Source organism: Ictidomys tridecemlineatus, chromosome 5 (genome assembly GCF_052094955.1).
Source record: "Ictidomys tridecemlineatus isolate mIctTri1 chromosome 5, mIctTri1.hap1, whole genome shotgun sequence".
Taxonomy (NCBI): domain Eukaryota; kingdom Metazoa; phylum Chordata; class Mammalia; order Rodentia; family Sciuridae; genus Ictidomys; species Ictidomys tridecemlineatus.
In genome coordinates this window covers 65,953,651-65,977,121 of record NC_135481.1, presented here as the reverse complement: position 1 = coordinate 65,977,121, position 23,471 = coordinate 65,953,651, and the positions used below count along the sequence as shown (strand labels likewise).

Below are 23,471 nucleotides of genomic sequence, written 5' to 3'. Positions count from 1 at the left end.
ACATTTGAAGAGAACACAAACAAATGAAAAAAGAAACTCAGGGGTTTTTGGGTTTCTAGTTATCTATATTTTGGCAATAGAGGAAAACCTTAAGGAGCTCACTAACTTCTCCTTCTTTAGCAACTGGGTGCTCTGAATTCATACAATAATAAGAAAGTCTTAGAACAAAGCTCCCCAAATTGGCATCAAGAAGATTTTGTACAATGCATTGCTTCTATTTGGAGTAGTATTGATAATAATAAGAACAATGGCTTTTATTTTCTGGTGCCTCCACGGTTAGGCAATTTTTTATGTCTCATTTAATCTTCAGATTAAATACTCCTGTATGGATTTTTTTTTTTTTTTTTTTTTTTTTTTTACTAACTTGGAGCCTATGCAAACCCACATAGGGAAAAACAAATATTACTTTGTCTGGAAGCACTTTTCTGGTAAGTCATAGGCCTGGGTTTTAGAATCCTGCATTGTTTTTCTACAGTGGATCTCCCTAGGGACTCTAGTTCCTAGTCCTGGGTGTAACATAGCAATAAAAGGCTAAAAAAACTGCACATGTCTATTATTATTATTATGCAAAAAACGTCCACCTACAAGATGGACATAGCTTAGAGTAATGGATCTCTTCTGTAACTTAATGAAAACTACTGTCCCTTTCTTAATGTCACCTATGTAACAGGTCTTTGGACCAGGGTTCTCATCAGTGACCAGAAGCCAACGTGAAGAAGGCTTGGTTTGGGGCTGCAGGGTACCTGTTGGTGTGCGAGTTGTTGTGCATGAACCAGCTCCGGTTATTGTCCACATACATTGCCCAAGCTTTGTCGTCCTTTCCTAACATCACATCCTTCATCACATCCATGCGAGCTACGCCAAAGGCAGGATCCGGGTGGTTGTCATAGCGATCTATCGTTAGCTCCCAATAGTGAACTCCCTTGGAGAAGCCAGTCTTCCCCAGGACCACCCGGTCATCATAGCTACTACAGGTCACTGTCAGGTTGTCATTGGAGAAGATGATGTCCGAGTGCGCAGAGCCAGGGTCGAAAGCAAACCAGGCCACTGAGAACAACAGAAAGGAATTGGGTTATTAAGGCAGATCTCACAGTCTGAAACACACCCCTGGGTGGGTGAGGAGCATCGTGTCAAGTTTTCATGCTGCCATGCAGGAAGGAGGTGTCCGGGGCCAGAGGGGCCATAAGTGAGCAGACAGGGGCACATCCTGGGAGTTGGTACTCTGCACCAGAAGCAGATGGAGGACACACGACCGATTCAGCAGGGGTTACCTGGCGCAGACTGCACTCCCAACTGGGTGATCCGGGAGTGAAGTAGCATCGAGTTTGGAAGGTGCAAGTCCCTTCCTCTGGTGACTGGCAGAACAGTGCACCAGAGACATAAAGGGAGAGGGGATGCACTAAGGTGCCTGTGTAACCCCTGAGGCGGGGAGGCTAGATCTAGAATCCTGGATGGAGGAGGGATAAAACACACTGAATGAAATCAGGAAATAGCCCTTAGGCAGAAGTGCTAATGTCTAGTTGTTTTGAAAATTTTCTTGGTTTTCCTGCCCGCTCAGAAGCTGTGAGGCTATAAGCAACATAAACTAATTTTCACGGATGATTGTGACTTGAATATAGGACAGGTTTCTTCCTTCCTAACTAGAAAATGTACTACTCCTAAAACTAATATGTACTCTGTTCTGCTGGAGCAGTAGGCAGTTTGGGCATTAAGCACAGATAGAAGGACGTCTTTGTATACATTGCATACCCCAAATTCTAAATGCTGCCTACAAATAACACACTACAGCGAGATGAAATTGCTGACTTATTGAACCTGTGAGCCACCTCACATGCATTTCAGTCTTTGCTACTGGTAATAGAACAAGGTTATTCCATACCTGCCAACAGCTTTTTAATGTCAACTGTTGTCATTCCAATGAAAGGCATGGGGGAGAGAAATAGGAAGCAAAATTGACATTGATAAGAAAACATGTCTCTTTTGATAGACTAATACCACAAAGGGATCCACTGAAAATGTTACAAATACTACAAACAGCTGGTCTGACTTGTAGCAGTACCCACATTTAATGCTCATAAAGAGTGCTTTGCACTGATGCATAAGAGAACTGGGGGGAAAGTAAGCTTCGAGATATAACATTAAAAATCCAGATTTTTTTTCCATTTCGCTAAGAATTTGAAAAACTCATAAAGGGGTGAGAAGACAATTAGACAATTTTATTGACATAAAATAAGCTGCTGCCATTTATTTTGTGAAGGAAATTGAGCATACCAGTCACATAAGTCAAAGATAACAATTACAATAGGTATACTTGCCTAATTGAGAGTAAGGTGCAGACTGTGTCTCAAAATTGCATCCTATAAAGAGATACTACACATCAAAGCTATGAAACAACAGCCAGGTTGATAAAAAATATTTGTACACATTTAAAAAGCACCGACTGCATGGAGTCACCAGAGGCCTGATTCATGAAAAAACTAAGCCCTTTTTGTGTTCATTGTCTTTGCTGGGTAAAAATTGCTTCTCTGCTCTTTCAAATGAAAAGTACATCTTTTTACTCTTTAATAAAGTCTTCTCCAATTGATTCTAAATCCTGGAGCTTAAATTTTCATCATCTTTCAAGTTCAATCTTGTCCACTGAATTTTCATACTAAGAAGGTTGACTGAGAAAAATATGAGAAAAATATGCCCAATCAAAATGGAGAAATTATTGGATCTTATCGAAGCTGTGCTCTCTTAGCATTATTGTGTGCATTTCTAACTCTGGATATGCCCCAAAGTCTTTCTTTTGACTTAGGCCCAAGTTCAATGGTATGTCTATAACTAAATGTGTCATGTAATCCATATGTTAATGCATCTGATAAGTAATAATGGTGTGAACTGAATGTTTTAAAAACAAAAATCTGAAAATGTTACATAGACTACAAACAGCTGGTCTGACTGGTAGTAATACCCACATTTAATGCTCTTTTTGTAGATTGCTTTGTTACATCGGTAGTTGTCCCTGAGGGAGAGGAGCAGGGAGGATGGGAGTGGGAGTGATCTCAGACAGTGGAGTCACCTGGGGAATTTTTTCAACTGTCCCCTTCCTAAAGGTTTGCAAACCCCCACTAAATGAGGAGTTGTGTGGAGACGGAGGAAGGCTGTTTAGTCTTAAAGTGTTCAAAGGTGTGTGATTTATAATTTCCAGTGGTGTTAGGGACTAATTTAGAAAACGTAGTCTTGATGAGCACTACGGGATAAATTTTATTTTTCCAATTAGTAAGGTCCTTACATGCCACTTTTTAAAACAACTAAAGGATAATTCACTGACTTACAAGAATTTACAACAATTAGAAAAGCAACTTACTGAAGAAAAGGACTGAATTAAAAAACAAAATGTAAAGATTATGACCTAACTTTGGGTTAGCTAACTTCACTCAGCCTGGTTTTTATGTTTGGTTTCTACTGACTATCACTTAGATTCCTACTCCTGGGTTAGAGCACAGTGAGTGTGGAACATTCAGAGTTTTAAAATTGAATTTTATTTCCAGCTTTGGAAATAAATTTGTAGAATCTGACCAGGGCTTTACCGATTTTTAAATGAATCATGCCTTTTGCAAATCATTTTTTGAAACGAACATTCTGAAATCTTTTTACACTACTTTAAACACATACATTCAAGATTCCACAATACAACTAGAACAATGCTGTTAAATACACCTGTCAAATATCCCCAAACCCACATTTCATTTTATTCTTGAGACAATATACATTACAAAGACTATAACAATATTTCATTACATTAGACACAAGTGAAGAGAGTTCCATAACAAAGCATGTCGGAAAGCCAGTAGTGCACAGAGAAACAATAAGAAACGCAAAAGCACAAAGAAAAACATCATTTTCAAGAGAGCTTGAAGTCCCTGCATCCTTTTTGCACTGTCATGCTGTGGCCTTCTTCATTCCAGGATGTGGGATGAGCCAAAAGAATAAAAATAAAAGCCAAAAGAAACCTTTGGAAATGTGAAATGTGCATCATGTGTATCCATGATTACAATATAGTCCTGAAGAGATCAAATAGGTCTGCATTTGTAGATATTTTAAGATTCTATTTGCTAGACGTAGCTCATTGCAAAGTAACACAAGTCTAGCTTCCCTGAAATCAACCATAAGCCCTGTGTCACAACCAGGGAAACTCCCCAGAGGCTGAACTTTTGAATTGCTTTGGGTCTTTGGGCATCGAGCATTAGGAGTTAAGGATTTCTAATTCAGCCAGTGGTGGTCCCTGCCCTTTGCTAGGAAAACAGCCGTGAGCCCGCTGTCTGGCCAGTGAATACAGGCTTTTGCAGAAAATACTTTCACTCTCTGCTCTCTGGTTTGCCTGCTTTGTACGATGCATTCTGCTGTGGGCATGTTTTCACTTTTTATTTGATTTTGTCAATAAAGATCTCTTGAGTCTATGTTTAATCAGACCACTCCAGGCTGGATGCACTGATCCAGTCTCCCAGACACAGCTGGTTTCCTGGATACAGAAGGGTTGCAAACCTCTCAGCTACTACTGCGGCCTCCACTCAGCCAGCGCCTGTGCCGTGCTATGCCACTGCATGTGATGACAGCAAGTTATCCATGGTGCTACCAGCTTGTGCAAAAAGAACAACTTCACTCATCACTTTCCAATGCCATCACACACGGATCACAGCTCCATGGTTGGTCCTTTCGCCACACAAACAAGAACGCCACAAAGCTCCATCATCCAAATGATCCTCACACTGGAAGCAGGCCACAGACACAGAGACTAGCTCATCCCCCTCACCACGCACATGAATGGCAAGAACAAAACAGGTATTTCAGAGATGCCTTCAAGGCACAGAGATCAAGAGGAAAGGTCTGACAGCTCAGCTCACCCGATGTATTGAGAGACTGTAAAGAAGAATGCAAACTCAGCTGGTGGGGTGAGGATCGGAAATCAAAGTAGGATCTCCCGGGGAAGCTGGGTTGTAGATTAAGGGTGGAGGAGAAAGGACTCATTCTACGGAGCGGCAATCTTTCCGAAGGCACTGGAAAAGGGAGGGTCTGTTCTTCTGAGTCTGTGTCTAAATGTAAGATCAATGCAAACTAGAGATCAGAAATCTGCTACCTGTGGTTCCCCAAGACCTGTCTTAACAATGCATTCATACAAGCCTCATCTGTCCTGTAGGGTGCCACATGCAGACATTAACAAAGCTGAGGTATCTGCTGGCTGGCAGGAAATTCTCAGCAGGTCAGGACCCAAGACCTAGACTCAAGGCCCTCTCACATCACTAACAATTTTTTCATTTCCCCCAATTTTTGGTGGTAGAAAAAGTCTTTTGGGAGGTTTCCTTTAAATTAAATATTTTTAGAGTTGAATTCAGAAACTTCAAAGGTCAATTTTACCCACTGTTGATCAAGAGGAGATTATTACTTTATCAGCTTCAGCTACCCCAACAAATTACTGGGTATTCAATAAAAATCTCTTAAAGTGTTTCTAACTTAGGAGACAATAAGTTTTACAAACTGTTTCGTATTTCCTCCTTTCTCTGCTAATGTGTCTTTTCCCATTTCTGGATGGATGAGATGATTTCTATAATAGCACACTGAAGGCTTGATCTTTCAATAGGAGAGGAAATGTGGGGTGACCTAAGAGAGGGCCCAACAAGTAACCTGGGAGGAGTCTTACCTTTGCTTTGGAATCCTATTCAACATCATTGAACATCATTGACCTTCTCTGGTTCTCTAATTATAAATAGCTATGGGCATTGGGGAGGTGCATTGGTGTAAAGTGTCTCTGTTTCTTTTCAAATAGTCCTGTCTGGTATTGAAGATCATTATACCAGAGTAAGAACTTAATCAATTACTTGGTCTGACTTTAGAGTTGTGAGTTAGCTTCTCTACTAAGTAAAACAATTTCTTTCACTTGTCAAACAATAGCTATCTATGCAGTGATATGGTTTTGTCAGAAATGAATCATTCACCAATTGGAGCCTTCTTAACACTCAGTTTAACAGAAAAAATTCAGGACATGAAAGTTAGACACTGTGTCCAAAACCCCAAGGGAACTTTCATCTTTTGAAAAAATAATTTTGTTTTGGTGGCCAGCAGGTGTTACTGGGAATGCTTTTCTGGCTTGAGTCTGTTAGCAGCCCCTCTTTGGGCACGCCCTTTTCCTGTCAAAATGCTACTCTGTGCATGTTTAGGCAAAAATAACTGCAGTGTGTGTGGGACCAACGTGATCCTATTTGAGGAACTCAGAACAAGGGTGTTGGCAAGTTCTAATACTGCCAAGAAGCAGTTTCATTTTCATTTCTGAACTCACAATATTAAAGTTAGCTTTCTATACTTTAAAATTATCCTTAGGGCAAGTTTTTTTTTTTTCTAAGTATAAACCAGATCTCAGAGAAAAGGAATTGCTATTTATGGAGTTAAGGCTTTATGTTTCCAAAACTTCTACCTAGCCTTCATATGATTCGGATGAATTGGCATATAAAATCCTTTCTTTGTTCAGATATGATACATCAAAAATTATTATCTATAAAAATCAATTATGTTATAATCAACTTAAGGGGGGAAATTACCCTCTAAGTTTAATGGGAAAGATTTGAACTATAATATAGCACCACCAATAGACATGGGCTTTTAATGAGATAGGGCCTTTACAGCTATAATTTTATCAGTAAAAGATATATATATATAAGTTGTGGATGAACTTTATTTTTATTTTATTTACTTGTATGCATTGGTGATAATCCAACCCAGTGTCTTACCCATGCTAGGTAAGCTCTCTACACTGAGCCACAACCCCAGCATGTAAAAGATTTTGTATTAAAAAGAATTTCCTTGAAATGACTCTCAATTCATTATATTGAAAATACTTCTTGCTTCAAAATTAAGGGAAAATGCGTACGTGGTAAGATGAATTTTGGAGCATTTTGAATCCTCAAGCAATTATCTGTAAACCCATGACAAGATGGGTACAGAATCCAGAACTGGGGAAGCATATGACCATCCTGAATCATACTCACCTTTTCTACTTTCAGCACCAGGCACCACTTTGTGGGGTGGGGGCTGACGGTAGCTATGGCTACTCCTGGGATTAACAACTTGACACTCAAATGATTATTGTCTTATCCTTTTTTGTGGATCCATTGTTTATCAATGACCCAATTTTCCTTGACTCCTCTTACTTTTGGACTCTTCCCTCTGCTCAGGAAAACATTTAGTATCCATGACACCTAAACATTCCATTTTTATTTTTTGAGGTTTTTAAATCCTCCCCAACTAGGGCCTCCCATTCCTGACATCTTAATTCTTACCCAGTTCTTCCAAGTTGCTTCTATATCACCACCACCACCACTACCACCACCACCGTCATCATCATCATCATTCTGCCTTGCCATGAGAACTTTCCAAATGAATTAGGAGAACACTGTCCACCTGGTTCCAGCCAGACTAGACAGGCACTTCTCCCTTCACACTGCTCCTCATGGACATGGGCACATGTGCAAGTGTTTGATCAGTTGCCTTCAGGTCACCTATGCCACTTCACGTTATCTTAGATTGCAAGTCTCAGAAGGAAGACCCTCATCTCAACATTTGAGAAGGAACCATCATGCTTCCCTTGAAGTGCCCTCGGATAAGAAATGTCACCTCCAGCCAGCTTTCTCTAATCTGTAGTTAGTGCTTGTATTGCGTGGATGTATTCCTTGGGAAACTCTGCCCCCCCCCAATTGTAGCACTACCATCTAGGGCCATATGGAACAGATTAATAGTTCTTCAAGTATTTGAGGCAAGCTACCACTCCTCTTTAAATTTTCCCTTTTCTGAGCTAAAGCGTGGTCTATTTCCAACTGTTCTTCTATGTATGGATTTCAGACCCTTCACGTTCCTGGTCATACCTCTCTGAGCATGTGGAAAGGCATGAATCAAAGACAATATGATAATATTGAGAATGGTATTGCCACAACCTGGCTTAGCCAAATCACAGATAAGTCATATTTAACATATGCAGAACTAATCTAGTGTGTATTCTGTTATCCCCATGGGATGCAAGAAGAAAGTATATCTCACGTTCTCACTTCCCCTTCAAAATACAACTAGTGAGATACGGAAAAAGTTTCTTAGTCATTAATATTTTATTAGTCAAAACAAAGAAGAATGAGGTTATTTTTTGTAGAATATGAAGCTATGTTTCAGGTCACAGCTATTATTCAGGATGATGATGATGATGATGATGATGATGATGATTTTTTGGCTTATAGGATCTCCAGAGAAAGACAAGTAACTCCCTAATAGATTGCTAATATCTTATCATTACATGCAGTGATCCTGCCAGGCTGAAGAGCTACGCCGAGTGAAAGCAGTTTAGTGGGAAAGTAGAGTGGAAAACAGTATGCCAGTGACTGAATGTAGAGACTCTCAGGTGGGGACTGAAAATGTGTCAAGATGTGCTTTCCTCTACTCTGACAATGACCATCATTTTTCTCTTGCTGTTCTCTGGACTTCTTTCCCTTCTCACCTGGGGTTGGCTGGATTATGGAGCAGAGACCTAGCTAATGGCAGAGACTTCTGTTTAAAAGAAGCATTCGAGAATTATGAAAATAAAGATCGGCTGGGGGATCACGTGTACTCTTTACTGGCTTTGGGTCAAGGAGAAAAAAGAATATCTAGGCGGTGTACTCTGCTTGGCTCATTGTGTAGTTAGTTCTCCTGTTTACTTATTGGTTGATTGATTATACTGGGGGTTGAACCCAGTGATGTTTTACCACTGAGCTGCATCCCTAGTACTTTCTATTTTTTATTTTGAGACAGGATCTTACTAAGTTACATAAGGCCTCACTAAATTGTTGAAGTTGGCCTTGAATTTGTGACTCTCTTATTTCAGCCTCCCAAATCACTGGGATTATAGTCATGTGTCACTGTGCCTGGCTTGTATAGTTCTTTGAATTGTTCATTAGCTGACACTTATTGAACACATATCATGTGCTAGACATTGTATTAGAATTGAGCAATTGGTGTACATGAAGCTGGCAGAAGAGCTGATTATAAGAATAATAATATAGAGAATCTGTGTTATTTATTATTGATTGGTTTTTATACTTCTAGGGGTGGCATTTCTAGACCAACATGTACAGAGTATGAAAGATTTCTACAGGTGTAGAATAATATAAAAATATAAAGTACAGTCTTTAAGGTATTATTTTTGGGACTCAAAGAGGAAAAGCACACTGACAGAGGTTTCTTATGACAGTGTATGCGAATTCAGGTTTCTTTGTGTTCTAGTGGAATCCCCAAGGTGTCCTGTCTGATAGTGAACAGCTTCATAACCAAGCAGCCCTTGGGCCCTGGTTCGACATGGTGGTTGTATTTTAGAGCACAGTAAAGCAAGACATGTCACTAAGAATTGTACAAAGGGTGTTAAAGATGAGTTTCAGTTCAGTTATAAGCCAGCTGTAAAATAATTTCCTTTTGTTGGGAAGATTTTAAGAGACAAAAGAAATGAATGGAGAAGGAGGTTGGGTTTTCTTCAATGACCTAATAAGCAACCAAAGTCACAATTTATGTCCAAGTGGTACATAATTTATAACAAAAGGTGGTATTTTAAGCTTTCTTAAGTGTGGCATTAATTGCAGTTGAGAAGTGAAAAACAAATCTGTTTTGAAAGCCTCCTTTTAAAAGAATAAAACAGCCTTTGCTATGCCTAGGATGGTTGTGTACCTCATCACTCTAATTTAGAATGCCATGGCATTATTTATCAGGAACTATCATTAGGAGAACTGAAAATTCCTATATTTCAATTAGATATCCAAGATTCCAAAGGACTCAGCTGTTCCTCAGAATGTCGATTGTCAAACATATGCCCTAGAACCAAATATAGAGTCTGGATCCACTACAGTCCTGTGGAAAAATTTCAGGAAATTTCTTGGGATATCATGTATGTTGTCAAAACTAAAAGGAACAAAGTCTCTCTCTGTGTGTGAAACCTATCATTATGACTTTCATTTTGCAAAATTTACCCAAATTTGGTCAGGTATGATTGATCTACCTTTAGGCTTTTGTTCTAGAAATTAATGTTCTTTTAACTTAATATTTTTAATATTTTGTTTTAGTTGTAGTTGGACGCCATAACTTTATTTTATTTTTATGTGATGCTGAGGATCAAACCCAGCACCCTCCACGTGCTAGGCAAGCGCTGTACCGCTGAGCCACAACCCCGTCCCTTAACTTAATTATTTTTGGAGAGGCCCAGATGCTCAGTGAGCCATTTACTTTTCCTTATATGATCCTTTATTCACTATCTGCTACAGTGTTGAACTTCTGGTGTCATAGGTAGAACTGTAAGACCCACAAAAACCCTTGGAAGTATCTAATATCTCTTCATAGTATTCTCTGGAATAGTTAACAGCTTTCCACAGCAATTTTAAAGAGACAAGCCCCAAAGGTACTAACTGCAAAGAATTTAGAGGTCATCTGTTCCAAGTTCCTAGTTTTACAGATGAGAAAATTGATGTCCAGAGAGGCCAAGGGAATACCCAGGTCACACTGGTAGTTGTGGTGGGATGGAATTTAGACTATAGCAGGATCAATTTATGGTAGGTAAAATTTGGGTTGAAAAAACCCTGTTGTTGCTCTTCTGTGACTTGGAAGTTCACAAAAGGTAAAGTTTATGCCACAGACCATAGGGTCCATTTCAATGGTCTCAAGGTAACCAAGGTTTGTGTAGATTATCTGATAGCAGCTACACACCTGAATATATTAAGGATGAATCTTTTTCTCTCTAAAAAGTGTTCAGTGGACCAGTGTGGTTAGGGACAAAGGACAAATGCAGCACCACCCCCCTTTAAACAAATGCGTCACCTCCTCCCTTTAGAATTCTGGCCACAGGAGTAAGTGGGCTGAGGTGTTCCTTGTTGTTGATCTTCTGAGAGGCTCTTCTTCCCTTACAAGATTACAACTTCTTGGGGGGAGAGGAGGCCTCAGTACATTAGGGTTTCAAAGTGTGGTACTTACGTTGGATTAAAATCACTATAAAATTATACCTGCAAAGAGATACTGGTCAGATGAAGCCATTAGGCATTCCAAAAAAAATGGAAGCAGCAATCTATATTCTGCCTATATCATTATTTTCTGACTGGTTTCCTTTGATGGGAGAGTCTAATCAAGGAGAAAGACATTTAAAACAATCCTGGAAAATATTGGGTGATGGCTACTGTGGACATTTGACTAAGGATGCTTGGGGGCACTCTTCAGTGTCCTAGGCTTGTATTTGCTGGTTAATGCTAGAGTTTATAGCCTTACCTAAAGCATGATTCTCACTGATTTCCTTCTATCTGTTTTTCTTTCCAGTTGAGATCTGAGGGTAAAGAAGCCTTTTGTGAATAAATAGCTCTGTGTTTTCGACCCGAGCAGGGCTCCAAGCCCCAGATCTCATCTGGTTGTAGCTTTCGAAGACCTCAAAGATGTGCCTCTGACATTACCTTTAAAATAGTGACTCATCACTGCTAGCCAGGAGCATCCATGGCACCACTTGGGGAGAAGAGCCTCTCTAAGGTGAACTGTTCACCTGGAGTAGAAGGGGGCTGGAGAAAGGACAGAGACATGGAAACCGGCACAGGGGCTCAGGAGGAGTCCAGATGTTATGCTGAGAATAATGGCCCCTTCCATGTCTCTGTCTCAAATCAGGAAATGTTGTTCTTTTGACAAAAGCCTAACATAACTTTTTGAAAATATTCAAGACCTATTTCTGGCTTCCTGGTTAAGTACACAAGGCAGCTACTCAGGGTGGCTTCGCTTTGACAGGATGTTTTTAGATACCTAACAGACAGAGTTAGGGTAGTTTCCACCCCCCTCTTTTTTTTTTTTTTCCTTTTGGTTAAATGAAAATAGCACGTTTCTAATGTCAGCACCACAGCATGCTGAGCCAGGCATTGGAAGCTAAAAGAAGTGGGTTTGAAATGTTACCTAACCTTACCAAAGCTCGGTTTGCCCATATGGAGAGTAGGATAATAATAATCATGATACCTCCTTCATAGGGTATAGCAGACTGAATAATGGCCCACCCCAAAATGTCCATATCCTAGTCCCCAGAAACCTCTGAAAGTATTATCTTTCATAGCAAAAAAATTTTTCAGGTGTGCCTGAATTAAAGATCTTGAGATAAGGGGAGTATGCTGGGTTAGCCAGGTGGGCCCAAGGAAGCACAAGTTTCCTTCTATAAAGAAACCAGGAGGGTCAGAGTAAGGGAGCGACTGGAAGATGTTATGATGCTGGTTCTTAAGACAGGAAAAGGGACAAGAGCCAAGAAACGCAATGGCTTCTAGAAGCTGCAAAAGGCAAGAAAACAAAGGCTCCCCTAGAACTTCCTGAGGAACACAATCTGGCTCACACCTCACTTTTGGCCCCATAGAAATCTGACTTCCAGCTAATGAATTTGTGTTGTTAATAATAAATTTGTGTTGTTTTAAAGCCATTAAGTTTGTTATAGCAGAAGACAATACATAGGGTAGATCTGGAATGTTGTAGTAACAGAGCAGGAGAGAGGTTCAGACATTAGCAATGCGTGTGGAAGTGTAGTCTGTAGTCTATTTAACTGCATTATGGTGGATGAAAAAAATCCCCCCCCCCCACTTTTTCTGTTGGATCTTACAGTGAAACATGGAATGAATAGTTTTTATATAGTCATTCCATTGAGTTTCAGCAAACTAAAAATATTTTCTGACTCTTACATAGCTATCATTCTTCATGGAATCTTCAGATGAACAATGAAGAAATTCTCAGCAGCTTGATGCAAAATGAAGAAGGGTTTAAGGTAATAGTTTTTTTCAGCTTATTTCATGTTGTAATTCCATAAGACCTTCTGTGATACGCCCTATATCCACTACTGAGGGTTCCAGAGAACATACTAGCTTTTAAATGTTTCAGATAGAAATATTTCTGACTTTCTTAATCAGAACATTTGGCACAGAATGCTCTCTTTTGATTTTTTTGGGGGGTCTTTTCTAAGTTTCTTCCAGTCACTTTCCTTGATCAATGCTGCCAAAATTAACTTCTATAACAACTCCCTGTCTCTGTTCCAATGTGAGGCTTTTAGTTTGCTGTGGTCTTAACAAATCGGCCAATGAGCTCAGTGGAATTGTGCATAAACTAAGAATAAATAAACCTGAACTTTGTGTCCTTTTTTCTTCTCTTCCCCAATTTTGGAGACATTGTTTTTACTGTTTGATTGCAGGATAGCAACTAAATTGTAGGGTGAAGATCTTAGTTCTAAGCAAGGTGAATGGCATGGTAGTTCTGAGAACTTCCATGGAAAGAGTCTATGAAAAATTACAGGGATGTGAAAGCCCCAGATATTTTAGGGAGACTGAGATACAGCAGTGGAATTATATAAAAACTATTAATTACACATTTCACTATCAGGTCCAACAGAAAACAACAACAACAACAACAACCACCACAACAACAGTGATTTCTTTTTTCTATCTACTCTGAGGCAGTTCAGTAATATGCCTAAACCTCTGTGTCCATGGTTAATATCTGAATCCCTCCCCTGATCTGAGTAAGGTAAGGTGTCACAGAATTTGGAGGAGCAGTAAGGCTCCTGAATTCTAAGGCACATGCCCTGCTTCATGCTTTCCTGTGATCCTGGGGCCCAGCTTATTTACCTGACATAACAGAGGTGCTCCATTAAAGTTCTGAATGACCAAATATCATCTTGTGTCAGTGCAAGGCAGATTTTTGAAGCTTTGCTTTGCATACTGGTATCCCCTCTACCTGGGAATTCTCTTTCCCTTTAGATCACATTAATTTGCCCTGTAGTATGTCGTGACTTATTTCATGTAGCTATTAGATGTCAAACAATCAGAATAGTATTTCTATGAAAATATATAGTAAAAACACTTTTGGAAACATCTTTTTTTTTTTAGAGGACTTTGTTAATTGAAATTAAACCCCAATTAGTAGAATTAAGGTGATATACTAAAATGGAATGTTTCACACATTCCTAGAGTAAAACTATTTGGAAAGCAATTTGCAAATACAGATCAAGGGCTTCAAAAATGTTCAGACTCTCTGATCTAGTAATTCCACTTTCAAAGAATCTGTCCAAGGAAAATCTCTACAGAGAGGTCAGTGTTGAAGTACACATATTGCAATCCTCCATGTTTTACTTTCCTTAAAGGACTGGGGAGGGTAAATTCTTTAATTCTGGAGAGGAGGCTTCCAGAAGCAATTCCCCGGTTTTGAGGGGCTGAGTGAAAAAAAATTAAGTCCCTGAGATTTCAGGGAAAATCTCAGGGACTTGAATCTCAGGGACTTAATTTTTTTTCAGCCAGTTAATAGGCTCAGTGAGTTATTTGAGTCCCATGAATATTACCATCCTTTTATTTCTTGTCTGCAGATTAAAACAAGAAAAAGGTTCAGTCAGTCTGCTTAGATAGGCAGAAGGCAATTAGAGAAAAATAAACAGAAAGTGTCCTATCCTGCACTCAGCCTTGCCTGGTTATTTTTGGTGGGAGTGTAGTCTGTCACACCGAATGAGCCTCAGAACACTGTGTATCAAGAAGGCCTCGGTACACAAGGTTTTCAGCAGGCACTCTTTTGCAGATGGTTTCAAGGACTGTGACATAGCCATGACGGTATCAAATGAATTACTGTAAAATTCTACACAACCAAGTTTGTGGGCCTTATTTTAAAAATTGCTTTAAAATTCTAAATTGCTTACAGTTATATTTCTTCTTAAGTCAGGGTGATTTGGTTTAGTTCTGGGACTGGCCATATTTTAATGGCTGTCTTAGATACTTCCCCAGGAATTTGCTTTCAGGAACCAGCCAAACTTGAACTCACACAAATAACACATTTTCCTTTCCTTTTATCTTATAATAGCACATTTCATTTCTACTGAATTACATTGTTTTTTGGCCAGTATAAAAATAAAAAATAAAAAATCATGACTTCCTTTTCTTTTCTACAATGCTCATCAAAATTTGTAAGCTTGTGACCTATTTGTGTGTTTATTTCCTTAAGGCCTGTCTCTCTTACTAGTCTGTAAGCTCCACAGAGCAGGAGTACCATCTGCTAAAGACTCTATACCACAGTGTAGCACAGAATGGGCACTTAACAATCATGCCCAACACAGAGAGATAGAGAAACAGACAGATAGATAGGTAAATTTTCTTTTGAGGGGAAAAAAATGGTAAGAATACATAGTAATGTAGACATTTGATCTCCTCTGTGTAATGTTACCTTTAGGACAGCAGAAGGTTTTGTGACAGTTCAGGGTTTTAGAGACAAATGATTTAAACCTCAGACTAAATACATGTAATCTCAAATTATGCTTGCTATCACAAATGTAATTGTACTCGTTTCACATTCACACTTTGTGTTTTGAACTTTGGAAAAGGGTTGATTCTTGTTAAGAAGAATGTGAAAGATTTTGTTATAGTAGAAAGCCAAAATGAACCATCCCCCCCCATATAAGCAAACATGATGAATCTCTAAAGCAAACTTTCCAGGAAAAGTAGGAAATAACATAAATAAAGTACAAGTGCAATGAATGTATCAAAATTTGTTGATAGCATTTTTTTCTCATTTTTTCTAGAAACAAAAATGACATAATTAACTGTAAAGGGCTTTATCTATTGTAACAGATTGAACAAAAAATTTTTTAAATTTAACTATCCACTATATTTTTCTTGCTTTCTAAGTCTTTTTGAATGAATTACAGAGAGGGAGAAACAAATAGAACAAACCAAAGTTATGGAGAAAGTATGTGTGTGAACTTTATTTCATCATGAGAAAGTCACTTCTGTGCAGTAACAGAGAACACTGATATCTACATGATGATAGCGTCTGCTTTGTATTCAGATACATACCTTATATTTGTATACAATATATAAAATTCATGGAGGAAATTAATTTCTACAGTACAGTTTCTTTGTTGGAAGAGAACTGGTTCCATTAGTTTCATTTAGAAATTGACCCCCGATTCTGTGACTGTGGTACCAAGGATCGCAGTTCCAAATCCTGTAATTTATTAAATTAGACACCATAATCTCATGAACATTAAAAGAAACTACGAAATTACATCCTTCTGCAGGATGAAAGAAGCACTCAGGCTGTTATGCTAATAACTGATTTTAGCAGAATAGTAGAATTCCCACGATGTATTATGAGTAGAAATAGTTTTCTTATAGGTCTGAGGACAAATACTAGCAAAACTACTACAATTTTCTCTCTGCTCTGCTGGCATGCACTTCACTGAATCTGTTGTGTGCATACATGGGAAACCAGGCCAGCACATCGAGGGCCCTTTGCATTGTGCGTAGGAAAAACTTTTGGAGGGTGTTAGCATTTATCATGGTATTTTGGGGAAAAAGGCAACTGCTCTCAGGTTGATAGGTTCATCCCAGAGAGGAGTTTCTAAAATGATAATCTTGGGGAAAGTTCTAGTTACCATGTCACTGTAATCCAAATAAAATAGGTCATGTGGACATTTTCCTGTCAACAAATCCTCTGTTTGAATAGCATCACTCAGACTTAAAACTGCTCCCCAAAGCACTGTTTTCATGGCTAGGGGTCGTCCACCCTTGCAATAGGATTCAAAGTTGTGCTTGTTTTTAACCATGTGAACCATTTTAGAGGGTGACTGGAACATGCTGTGATTTGTGGGAAGTGGGAAAAAAAAAACCCACCTCCACAGTTCTTTTAGTTAACATCTTGAACGTGAACAAAATCAACATAATTGGTTCTGTGAAGGGAAGTTATCGAGAATGCCAATGGGGTGGGAGGCGACTTCTATGATTAAAATGACACCCCAAGGTCTCAAAATACTTTGGCACTGGCTACAAACACCTCTCATAGGTTCAATTTCATGTGTTGCGATTGCTCTTAAAATGAAAATGTGAAAAGCCTCAGAGGTTATACCCGGTCATCACATTTAAGCCTGTCTTCTGAGGCTGATTATTTTGTCTTTGATGACCAAAATATTTACAGTATAGCCAAGAAGCAAAAGTTCTTTAGAGATTAACATTGTATAGTGGCCCTAGGCAGCTGGACCAAGACTAGAGGGACTGGTAAAGGTGAGAATGGCGAGGTAATGCAGAGAGGCTGGTCTCTTCCTGTTTGGTGCCCACAGGAAGTCTCTGTCCCGGTGCCCACAGCCTGAGCTTTGAGTAGGAAATGGAAGTGATCAGAACTGGTTAAGCCAGGAGTGGCCAACAGGCCCTCTCTGGACAGCTTTAGCACCCCACGCCCATTGGAAACATGTGCAGTCATACAAATCCACAGCTGGAAAGAACCTAGGTCCCACCCTCAGGAACAAGCAAGCACTACACAGGAACTGAGAACCATCTGGGCATAACTGGCAACTGATGTGTATTGGTGGAGAATGGAGACCTGCTCTACAGCCTAGATACATTCGTCTTAGACACCAGGGGCACATTCAGGCCTTCATTTTCAGTTTCTTCAACTGCAGCTTATTTAGAGTGTTATCAAAGGAAGCCGACGGCCCAAGCCGTTGGAACTGCCGATGTGGAATCTTTGGTTTGATCACATCCACATACCATGGGCTCTCTAAAGGCAGGAGAGGAACAGCGGCTCTGTGCCAGAATGCAGAGCAAGTCATGGAAACACTTCAGGAATGTGGGCAGTGGTGGGGTTACCTCCGGGCGTGCCAGCCATTTTAGATGCCACGCAGTTCTCGCTCTGAGGGGTACTGCTGAAGGGCCTTACCCTCAGACGTCTGGAGGACCAGGGTCTTGCTGTAGGGGCTGACTCCTGTTTTGTTGAAGGCCTTGACTCGGGCGTTATATGTGCTGTTGAAGTGAAGACCATCCACAGTGCACATCGTCTCTTTTCCGACATACACTTCCTGAGGGTCAACAAATAAGAGGACACCACTTAATGTGAACCCTGCCAGGAGCAAGGAAGACAAAACTGCTGAATGGTCAGGAGTAAGAGCTCTTCTGAAAGCCTGATGTGAACTTGAATCCCCTGTGTGATATTGGGCAGTTTAATATACCCCTTTAAACCTCGGTACTTAATCTGTGAAATGGGGTGCAAAATAATACACCCCTTCCAAAGTTGACTTGAGGACCGTAGAAGGTTTTATGTGCAGATGGAGAACATGGATCCTTGTATTTATCATAGGCCCAGCAGCTTAATGAGTCATAGTTTTTAGCAACTAGTAGGGCTTAAGAAATTAAAATTGAATGCTTATATTTAGAACTATACTTATTAATATTAACTTGGCATTTATACAGTATATTATACCTGTGGAGCTCTTTGTTTATAAGAAGGAGTCTTCCTTATTTATTTCTTAGAAGTATTTTTTTTAAGCATGTATGAAAACATGAGGGTGGTCTCTGTGCTGTGTTTATAACTCCACTGATAACTTTAGGAACTGTCACAAAGGCTCAAAGCTTCAGAAGTAAAGGTTCGTACCACAGTACAGAGGGAAGGGGGAGGAAGAATGACATTTCAAAGGCTTAAAATAAATCCTGGCATAATGCATCTTTAGCATAGGTTAGGCATTTGCTTCCCTCTTCAGCTATATACTTTGCAAAATTATGCGGTGTAATGAGTAAAAATAATTTGCATTCGAGGCACAGCCTTAAAATGACACAGCTCTCCGGTGGGCTCCTAAGAAGATTGGGGCCTCGGATAGCCCTACAATTCATTCTACTGCAGCAGTAACACAAATTTGAATATTGTTCCTTCTCTTTCAGGCTCCTCAAATTTTATGTGCATAGGAATAACCTGTGAATCTGATTAAAATGCAGTTTCTGATCCAGCAGGTCTCTGGGGTATGGTCTAAGATTTTTCATTTTTAACAAATGCCCAGGTGAAGCCAGTGCTGCCAGGCAAGAACTGTGTTTGAAGAGTAAGAAAGGAACAGCCTGCAGACTCGGCTGGAACCTTTGTGGAGCTTGACCTGGCCGCACCTTTCCAAGGTAGTCTGTGGAGTGAAAGGGAGGGACCCTGGGGGGAGAGCAATGGGCTGACTAGGAAGGATCTGGGGACTCAATGACTTCCTTAATGTTACTGGGTCTCAAGGAGGAAGGAGTAGCAGTTGGTGTTGAGATTCTGAATCTGATATATAAGAAGAAACAATGGGAATGAGAAAGGAACACAGCTGTTTTGAAAGAAAATTATGGGTTTGTTTTAAAGCATGCTGAGTTTAAGGGGGTTTTATGATATAGACGTGGACATTTTGGCAAAAGGAGAAATCTGGGCCTGACTCTTGGAAGAGAAGTGTGGGTGAGAGATGGGTTCGGGAGGGATGAGATGAGGAAGCGGGATGAACATGAGACACTGGGACCGTAAGAGAAGGCGAGACCTGGCAGGATGCCTGAAACACTGCCGGTGGGTAGCAATTAGGTGGAAAGAGTCAGGATAAAATAAATATTTATGTAGAGAACAGGGAAAACCATGAGCATTAGTTTCTCAGGAAAAAAATAAAAGGGAAAGGAAAGGCCCTAGAAATGAAATGAGACCTGGAAGGCAAGGTCAGAGGTAAGAAACTGACCAATAGCAGGATTTTATAGACACACACACACACACACACACACACACACACACACACAAAGATATGGATTGGGATGCAACCCAAGACCCTTATTTTGGAAAGGTAGAAACTTGATTCTGCCATACCAGTAAACCAACACATATGTCAACAAAGGTTTTCTTATTAGAAGAGAAAGAGCCTTTGCCTTGAGGAGACATGGTTCCTGTTTGAAAGCATTCAAACCTAGGGAGGATCAAAGACATTCAGGAAAGGAGTCACTGGTAGACTTTGCTCTAGAATACTGGTGACCCAGGTTTGGCCATCGAAGGCCAGAAGAGTAGGAAAGTTTCCTCTTCAGGGACAAGGTGCCTTTTTGTCAGGGCAGGGATTGAACTCAGTACCCAGAAGGGCTGCTCCTTTAGGAGGTCCTAGGCATAAGAGCTCCCAAGAAAGAAAACTGAGTTGGAGTAGGAGGAAAGCAAGGTAGGAAAAGAGAATGAATGAGAATGAGCTTGTCTGTATATGACAGAGAAGCAGACATTTGCAGACTGGCAGTCACACATAGAATAACAACTTGTAGGCAACATGGGTATGTCTTGCCAAAAGGCTAGCCTGTGCTACCTTCAGAGGGGACCATGAGCTTCCCACAGCGATTAGAACTCCCTTGTGTTATGGTGATAATAATCTGCTGATATCAGTTCTATCTGGTGAAAGGCTCAGAAAAAACATGGAACCAGGGGAACTTTTGTTAGGAAAGCTTTTGAATACAGGGAGGCCATACCTGGACAGCATGTCAAGTAAGAGGAATGCCAACCAATGACATTACAAGCTATGACTGCAGAAACACATCTTAGACAGTGGTTAATGATGTTACTAGCAATAAATAATAATGGTAATAACAATAGCTACTACTGCAGCCTCGCCATGTGCTGGGCAGCATGCTAAGACTCTTACACGATTATACAGTGAAGTCCTAGGAACAAGTCATGAGATACATGTTATTTTTATCCCTCTGGTTTACAGACAAGGACCTGAAAGTCCAGAGAGGTAAGAAACAGACCCAGTCACACAGGGCAGTGGAGGTGAGCAGATTATAACAGGCCATCTGATTCAGAGCTTGCAGCTTTGTTAGTACTGTCTTTCAGGAAGAGTAGGAAAATTCCAGAGATTTCTCTGTCTTTAATGGTATTAGGAGAAGGGAGGCCACAGCTGAAGGGCCAGTAGGCCTTGTCAGGGTGGTCCGCCTCCAGAAGAGTTGGGGAAGCCAGGCCAGAGACTCCATGGCAGGTTCTCTGAAGGAGTCACTGGTTTGAGATAAAAGTCGTAGGTTGTCTACTTACTCGGAACTGACCACCACTGCCATCATCCAGCTCCAGAATGTATCCCTCGGCGGGCACCGTGGACAGAGGTGGCTGTTTCCAGGACAGGGTAGCGCTGTTGTTGTGGGTGCAACACTCTTCCAGCTGTAGGATGGGTGTTGCTGGGACTGGAGAGGAAGCTAAACAAAAATCAGTGTACCTCTGGCTTCTGTTGAGTATCTTGGAATGATAAACACCCCCCTGATAAACATGTGGTTAGAAGGAGCCAGCCTGGGGTGCATGGGAACCTGACCTGGATCTGCCCTAAGTCCCCAGGTGGGGCTAGTTCCTTAGCTATCTTGGGACCTTGTTCTAAGCATATGACCTCACTTCCCACCTGCACTGTGGTGGATGGAGGGGTGGCAGTCCCAACCACTCTATAGTTCTAATATAAGATTCTCAGTATAAAATGTGGAGGAGGAGGTATTATGATTTGTTCTCATTTCTTGGGCAGGGAAGATTATCATCCTCAAGAGAAATGACTTAAAGGGGTGCAGACTTCCAGTCCAGCCCATTAAGACTTATTTAATTCATATCAGGGCTGAAGCCAATCATTTATCACAGCACTTATTGAGATTTAAACCTCAGTTTATCAGCTTCGAACTGCCTATTTCATTAAATGTCACTAAAACCTCTATGTTTCTATGTATGTGATCCTGTTTTTTTTTTTAAAAGTCAATGATTCTATTCCAGATCTTGTGCTCATAAATAGCTAAAGCAGTGGGCTTTTGAAACTTGGTAGCAAGTGATACAAATACAGATTTCTCAGTTTCAAAAATTCAGGGGAACCTGATATTATATCCTCAAGACAGCTGTATCTTGGAAATAGCATGAGGTCAAGTCCATTAGAAGTATTTGGGAGCAGATGGGGACATGATAGAAGGCACCAGGTATCCTCATGGCCTTGTAAGAACTGTCTCAGTGTGATTAGCAATAATACCTCCTCCTCCACATTTTATACTGAGAATCTTATATTAGAACTATAGAGTGGTTGGGACTGTAGATGCACAGACTTAGAAACGTTAGTTAAGAAGTGGTCCAAGTTCCTAACAGATGAACTCAATGTATGTAGGCAGGATCGAGCAGTGTTTATGCCAAAAGCTTAATTTTTTTAAGCATCAAAGTATTGATTTATTATTATTATTTTTCACACTTTAAAATGTGCTAAAATTTAGAAAGAACAGTTTGAATCACATTGAGTGACATTTAGATGAACAAATGTTAATTGTGGAACACCTGATATGCTGAACCAAAACTGGACTTTGTTTATCTTACACTGAATTAAATGTGCTCCCTATCAGTCACCCCAACCAAGGAGATGTTTGACTTAACAGCAGTTTAGGAAACAGGTTCCATGTTGGATAACCTAGAAAACAAAAGCAGTAACTATAACATATGAGATGTGAAGGTCAAACAGATCACTTTAGACTGTGATACATTATAATAAAATCATGTCTGAGCTACTAAATCAACAAAAGTAAATTAAATTTCATGACTCACTAATTGGAGGTGATCAGTTTAGGAAAGGAAATCATGTTTTGTGTTTCAATGATATAGGATGGAATCTTATCAGATAATTGTAGTTACTACAACCTCAGAACATGTGGATTTGGAGGAAGGGAGATAAATTCATTGTCTTGTTCAATAAATAAACTCCAAGACTAGATGGTAGGAGGAAGAGACAGAAAACATAACTCCGTCTAAGGATTCTAATGAGCATCCACATAGATATAGGCAACACCCAAGAGTTTTAACTGAAGACTGACTGTAGGTCATTGTAAGTGTTGGTGACTTACTTTTATTATTTAAAAATTGTTTCTTTTATAAGAGGAATACATTTTATCATATTTACCATGGAAATAAAATATGAGAAATTTAAGCAGATCTTTCTCTAAAAGGCTTCTAGAAACATGACTGATTGTCCTTGTGATGTTTGTTCTGAAATGTTCTTATTAGTTAGACCCCACCATAAAATAATTCCCTGGACTCTATTATTTCATTAGCTCTATATTCTTCTTTTGTTTTCCCTTTGTTTATGTTTTGGACAAGTCTACCTTTCATCAATTTAAAAATCAAAGAATAAAATTACAAGGTGGTTTCAACTTGAATCCTGCAAATGCTTGCAATGTCTCTGATAAGGTACTCAAATTTCCCTGTCAGACATAGGTATAATTAGAAGATTAATTGAAATACATGATGCCATGTGTAATTAAGATGATAGAACTTGATTTATAAGTCCTCAGTGGTTACACTTAAAAAGAATGAAAGGATAGAAATAAAACTAACCTCTTACTAATCTTCAAATCCTGATATCACTCCAGATTTAAACTAATAAGCAAATGGACAAAAATGCAAAGGGAGGGGAAAGAACTTACCCAGAGACATCTGCATGCATCTAAATTTATTTCCCCATGTGCTAAAAATTATTTTTTTCTTTTTCCTTATTTATCTATTCCTGATTTACTCCAAAATTATGGTATACATAAAAGGCAAATGTGATAAAATCACAGCCTCATTAGCAAATACTCAGGCTGACATTTAGAAAAATAGACTTTATAGAAGATTTTTATGTTACCCTATTTCATTTTATTAGGCATAGAATAAATGGTCTATAA

At 39.7% G+C, this 23,471-nt stretch overlaps 1 protein-coding gene across 10 annotated transcripts in view; it reads right to left on the bottom strand.

Annotated features, from left to right (window-relative positions):
- Positions 1 to 23,471, bottom strand: part of Trim9 (tripartite motif containing 9) — a 102,244-nt gene that overhangs the window by 5,717 nt on the left and 73,056 nt on the right. Inside the window, exons 6-11 of one of the 10 annotated variants that reach the window (XM_021724849.3) lie at positions 20,839 to 20,996; positions 17,725 to 17,863; positions 4,887 to 5,075; positions 2,316 to 2,357; positions 1,880 to 1,903; positions 744 to 1,047 (exon numbers count right to left, since the gene is read on the bottom strand). In XM_021724849.3, the coding sequence (XP_021580524.2) occupies positions 744 to 1,047; positions 1,880 to 1,903; positions 2,316 to 2,357; positions 4,887 to 5,075; positions 17,725 to 17,863; positions 20,839 to 20,996 (856 nt within the window). Of the gene's footprint in view, positions 1 to 743; positions 1,048 to 1,879; positions 1,904 to 2,315; positions 2,358 to 4,886; positions 5,076 to 6,081; positions 16,018 to 16,356; positions 17,160 to 17,724; positions 17,864 to 20,838; positions 20,997 to 23,471 lie in introns of those variants that run through there. The other 9 variants (XM_021724850.3, XM_005322857.4, XM_021724851.3 and 6 more) reach the window with 9 other exon arrangements.